The 5,835-nt window shown below is 40.3% G+C and overlaps 2 protein-coding genes across 9 annotated transcripts in view; one reads left to right on the forward strand and one right to left on the reverse strand.

Annotated features, from left to right (window-relative positions):
• The window catches only part of taok3a (TAO kinase 3a), a 63,952-nt gene extending 62,926 nt beyond the window's left edge, over positions 1-1,026 (reverse strand). Inside the window, exon 1 of one of the 3 annotated variants that reach the window (XM_031848897.1) lies at positions 853-1,026. The gene's annotated coding sequence lies outside the window, so the exon portion shown is untranslated. The other 2 variants (XM_031848896.1, XM_031848898.1) reach the window with 2 other exon arrangements.
• A 2,107-nt stretch (positions 1,027-3,133) lies between these two features.
• Positions 3,134-5,835, forward strand: part of suds3 (SDS3 homolog, SIN3A corepressor complex component) — a 7,518-nt gene continuing 4,816 nt past the window's right edge. For 3 of the 6 annotated variants that reach the window (XM_031849651.1, XM_031849652.1, XM_031849654.1), the window contains exons 1-4: positions 3,134-3,326; positions 4,911-4,980; positions 5,093-5,148; positions 5,525-5,596. In XM_031849651.1, coding sequence (XP_031705511.1) covers positions 3,215-3,326; positions 4,911-4,980; positions 5,093-5,148; positions 5,525-5,596 — 310 coding nt within the window. In that variant the 5' untranslated portion in view covers positions 3,134-3,214. The other 3 variants (XM_031849655.1, XM_031849656.1, XM_031849653.1) reach the window with 3 other exon arrangements.

The raw sequence follows: 5,835 nt of genomic DNA on the forward strand, positions 1-5,835 counted from the left end.
AAATAAAGATGCACGACGTGCGACTGTTGTCTTTGCATTAAATGAACGCAAGCCAGTATTCGTAAAAAACAAAACAGTGTCGAGGATGCAGACAATGCCCGACTGATTAACAAGAGGTAGTATAGAATGTAGTAAAACAAATGTGGCGCGGGTCCTGTGTAGTGGCCGTTACACCGTCTCAACGGAGAGCCATTGTGACTGCGCGTTGATAGTAAAATCTCACTCACAACAATGTAGGATGCAATGGACGGTACCACGACCTTATTTTGGATGTGACAGACTCGCGCAGACCGGCTCGCGTCGCGTGACAACGCTAAAAAATAAAATACACATATGTGAGAAGTTGACGTCCAGCCATCCTTGTCGGCTTCATAAAGCAAAACTGTACACTTCATTACAACCTGTCGTCCGTTTTGCTCTCCGTACTCACCCCCCTGAGGAACAAACCATCAGTCAGTTCGCAGCGTAAATATCAACCCCCCTCCCCAAAAAATGTAGCAGGTGCATAAGCACACCAATCAACAAACATGCGCTTTGCATTAAATAAAAAGCAACACTACGCACTTATAACCCCCAGCGAGCTGGTCTCTGCACTCACCCCCTCTGTTGAAACCACACGCCGAACAACGTCGAAACCAGGCGTCGGCGGTCATTTTCTCAACTTCAGGTGCAAACGCACACTACGAATTTGTATCCACTCTTAAGTGCTTTGACGTTTAGCTTTAGAGAGGAAGTGCCATTTCAGTTTGTGAGAGCGCGAGGCTATAGCGCGAGCCCGTTAAACCGTTCACGGCTGTTACACAAACCGGTGACAGCAACACAACAACAGAGAGGAAGAAAAGAAAAGCTCACCTTTTTTTTTTGTAAAAAATAAAATAAAAAATTGCGTCGTTGTTGAAAAAGCGTTCTCTCTCCGGGGAACGTTTAGTCCGAGTCTGAAGATGTCGGTGTGACTTTGCTGAAGTGCTGTCAGTTGGTGCGGACTTCCTGAATGACGGCGCAGCGGGAGCACAACCCCTCGCTCGTGTTTGACAGCTACAGACGGCCGGAAATAAAGTTGTCTCTGCGTGGATGTGCACTTCCCATGTGTGTTTTTGTACAGAATAAATACCAAATGTATTGTTCTTGCATCTTTTGCACAATTGGAAATCATATGTAAAAAAAATAATAGATGGCGTTGCATGTATCTTCCGTAGTGAAGCATTTGAATAACAAGCGCATGTGTAAAAGTAAAATAACAATACTGCAGCTTATTTTCTTTTGCAAATCATTAAAGATGCATGGACTGAGTCATAGCCATTCTGTTGCAACTTCAGTGATGGCAATCCAGGTCGTCTCTTGAATGTACTCAGTACAATGCTGCCATCTGCTGTTACCATTATGAAGTTTAACTAACACTTTTAAAAGCAATGTACTGTATGTTTATGAGTACAATACCAGAAATGTATTACGACTGCATACCAAACAACATAAGGATGTACCTGGAATTAAATAAAACATTTGAGGAGCGTCATTAGGTTGAAAAAACAATTTTATTTCAGTATTTTTTTATTCCATAGCATTACTGTAGCTATTAAACCAAATAATATCATTAATTTAATCTTATAGGCAATTGAATACATTTATTGTGACATTTAACAACGAGTGAATACATCATATTGATATTCAAATACCACTGAAGTCATAGCATTTTAATATTTTACTTGAATATTTTTCACAAATTCAGATTTTTTAAGTGTCCAACATTCAAACAATCAAATGTCCACATTTCTCAATTCAAGAAGTAAAATACTTACTCGAGTGTGGTCTTAAAATCTGGTTAGTGAAATTCATATATAAAAATTCAAGATGTAAAATTCAAACTCAACCGGGGACGAAGCAGCTGAGTCAGATGGGAATTGATCAAACTTTAGTACTCAGGTTATAGTTTGTCAGTAATGTGACCCAAAGATCTTATCTGCGTAAAAATAGACTACGAGGGTTGAAAGTATCCTTGCTAGCCTGGATGTTTCAAATTATAATTTTTTGATTTTGGTGTTTGTTCATATCTACCTCAGTTTCTTATGCGTCTCTGCAACATCAACAGTCAGATTCTAAAAGACCACATCAAGATTAACAATGCGACATGTGCAAATGTCTTGTTTGGGGCGAATAGTCTGAAACCCAAAGATGCTGTGTTTACTTTGTATTGTTACTTTTGTATTCTACCCATTTACCTCTGGCTACACACACAGGAATCAAACCCACAATCCCTGGTTTATGAGGTCAGTGTCTCATCTATTCGGCCTCTGGGACTATATGTTTTTTGCCTCTTTGATGCTGTGAAGGGCCTGAACTGCAGACTAATTTTTTTCATCTATAAAACAAAAGGCAAAAAAACGAAATACAGTCAATTTACTATCACTGAGAAAACAGCCAATTTTCATATTTGAAAACCTCAATATGTGCAGATGTCTTCACAGGATCAAACTAGTCTACAGGCTTTCACATGTAAAAGTGTTACCACTGTTGGATGTTTTTATTGTTTCTTTTAATATGTCCCCAGGGTTCTCTAGAAAGTAGCATCGATACTCTATTGTGGATTGTTGTGTTGAAATAAAGTAAACGACTATAACCTCTGTGGTTGTTGCAATTATGATATGCTGTACAAGTTATATGTTAGGTGTTTGCTTATTTAAAGGCAATATGCTAAAAGAAATGCAGCCTAGATTTTTAAACCCTTTTGGTGCCAAGTGGTCAAAATGAGGTTAATTGCTGGATACACATGAGAAAACAGACAGACAGGAATACATCGTGGCTTAATTGGAAAAACTCTCGATTTCACAAATAACCACCCACAGATCCTCCGAGTGTAGAAAAACTAAATGGATAGCGAGAAAATTGGGAGCCAAAACAAAGAGACCTCACAACCCCTGATGTTCGGCAATATGCCTGAACAAATGTTTTACTGTATATTGCAATGCGCATCAAGACAACGAGCTAATTATTGAAAAGTATCCATTATCTCAAAATCCTGATTTACAGTCTTTGGAAAGTCAAATTAAAGATGTTGTTTTATATATTAAACGTTAATATTTTGGACATTGTATACAGGCATAAGGTCAGACAGCTTGTTACTCGGGGGTCCTGCCATTTGTAGGCGATGTTCCAAGCAAGCTGCAAAACACAAATCGATTGTTAATTTTGTGTTTGTTTACATTTTCCAAGCGAACAAATGGCTTCGACTTTGCTATCGCCTATGGTGGATTATTACAACGACGAGGAAGAACTTGACAGCGTGGAGGACGATGATGACCGAAGTTTCAGAGGAAGAGACTCGGAAGAAGGTAAAAATACGTTCAACGTATTGACCAAAAGCTCCCTGACAGTGGGGCTCTGTCTGCTTGTGTGAAAAGAAACGGAAGCGCGCGATTATTGCGTGAATTTAGTTAATTTTTACGATCGCGTTTGAAGTGATCTACAGATTACACTCGACTTGGAACAGTGTTTTTTTTTTTTGCACTTTCAAAATCAAATTTGCCTGCTCCTAAAACTAGGCAGCTAGCTTTAATCGCACGCACTTAGCTTGCAAGCTACATAACAAGTTAGCTAACTACCGACAATCAAGAAACATTTCAGGAGCAGGTGGTACAAACTAACGTTATCTAAACCGCTTACACTGGTTTAGAGTTTCCCAGCGCTCATAGAAAATTGAGCCAACGGTTAACGATAATAAACAAACTCGCGTTTGTTTACAAGCTAACATTAGTTAGCTTGGCGTGTCAATACTGACGTTACGCGTGTATTCCACCACGTTAATTCGGGAGGTTGGCTTTACGTTATTGTGTAATACAATCCGTTCCGTTTAAAATTATCTGTAGGCATGTCACAGCCCATCTGGACAAATTATATTCCATATAGCGTGAAATTAGCCAACTAAGCTAATGTAACGTTAGCTTCGAGCATTGACAGGTACACGGCACGGCACGCGAAACACTGCGCGTGCTGTGTGTCCACTGCACTGCCCTTTTCACACTATTCAATGAGACCGGACGGATAGCAGTGAAAGAGAGAGAGAGACCAGAGGAGATAAAAGGCGATGACAGCACTACAAGGTTAGCTAGTTTGCTGACTTCCAGCTGGACTTATTTTTCCTCTCCTCCTCCGGACATGTTGACGGTTCCGTTGTGCCTTGACTAACGTGAGCTAGAATTACTGTTTGTAACAGCGAGACCGAGCTAACTCAAGCTAGCGCACGAATGCTAACCGAAAATGAAAGCTTGCTGGGTCAGCTTTAACGCGACTGGGGCCTTGTGCCCTTCTCTTGTGTTTCTAAAGGTAACGCCTGTCTGACATATAGGGTTATAACCGGTGCTTATAAAACTTGGCTCTCAAAGTTTGCCACATCACAGCTAGCTTAAACATGCTAGCTGTTGGACTGACAGTACGAAGTTAGCACCGGGAACTGTTTCTGATTAATCCCACCATGCGGCAAATGGGTGATACTCTAAATTAACAGCTATACTTCTGTTCCGAATTGTATTAAATGTCGTCTGATTACATTTACCAGCATTGGCTTTTGTCCTGCTGTCGATCCGAGAATAAATAATGCATGATCATCTGTGGCGAGTTTGGATTTCCACCCGGTGTCCTATTCTAACCTACCGGTGTTACACCATTACTTTACCGGTGCCACGCACGTCCGTTGATTGGCACAGATCTCCGCTGTCTGTCTGCGGACTACACTTAATTGCATTAAAGGATTGTATTGTGGAAAAGCTAAACAAAAAAGCTACACAATGATCTCGCGGTACAGCATGCTGGGATGATCACACGTGCACTATTTTATGGGAAAAAGAAAAATCGGTTTTCATTGAGAAATCCTTTTGAATATTGAGTGAACTCTTGTCCTGTCGTGACCTTTTTTCCAGACACGGAAGATGCCAGTGAAACAGACCTTGCCAAGCACGACGAGGATGACTATGTTGAAATCAAAGAGCAGTAAGTGCTTTGCAAATCCTGGATCACCTGTTTTAACTTTAATTAAATATATATTTGAAGGTGATATATTTTGAATGTTATGTGATATTAACTCTGCTTTATTTCTTTGCAGAATGTACCAAGACAAACTGGCCTCTCTGAAAAGACAGTTGCAGCAATTACAAGAAGGTAATCAGTTTTAATCTTTTTCTTTAGATCTGAGGTGTGTCAGGAGTTGATTTTCATTAGAGATGTTTTTGCAGGACAGATCCCAACTGAAAATGGTGGTGTGACACGTTGTGGGCTCTTTGTAAATGTAGGTGCAATGTCAGTGAAGTCTAGTCTAGACTGTGGGTGGGTAATGAGAGCAGCAGGTGTAGGATGCCAAAACCTGCAGGTGAGTTGTCGAGAAATATTGCCGATGTATTGCAAAGAAACAAACTCGATATTGGTGTTGAATAACTTCTGAAGTTACCGGCTCTCACCCTACAAGAACACCTAAGTCATAATAAGACAATACCACAACATTTGTGATTCCATAGATCTTCGTGTTTGCTCTTTGCAGGTACGCTGCAGGAGTATCAGAAGAGGATGAAGAAGCTCGACCAGCAGTACAAAGAGAGACTCCGAAATGCAGGCGAGTATTTAGAGAAGGAACACGCTGTGCTTTGCTTCTGGTGCATTCGGCGCATTAATACAATTTTAATGTGACTCCTGCTTTATTGTGTTTTTCATTTTGAGAACTTTGGTAATAAACTGTGCTGCAAATCAACAGCTGGCAGATGTGAAATAGAAAAAGGAAACTTTCCCAAATGCAAGAGCTTGTGGATAAACAAAGATGAGTTATAAACTGTAGGGAGGTTGTTTTAGTATTAA

This window comes from Anarrhichthys ocellatus, unplaced genomic scaffold, assembly GCF_004355925.1.
Source record: "Anarrhichthys ocellatus isolate YVR2014 unplaced genomic scaffold, GSC_Weel_1.0 scaffold9, whole genome shotgun sequence".
NCBI classification, from domain to species: domain Eukaryota; kingdom Metazoa; phylum Chordata; class Actinopteri; order Perciformes; family Anarhichadidae; genus Anarrhichthys; species Anarrhichthys ocellatus.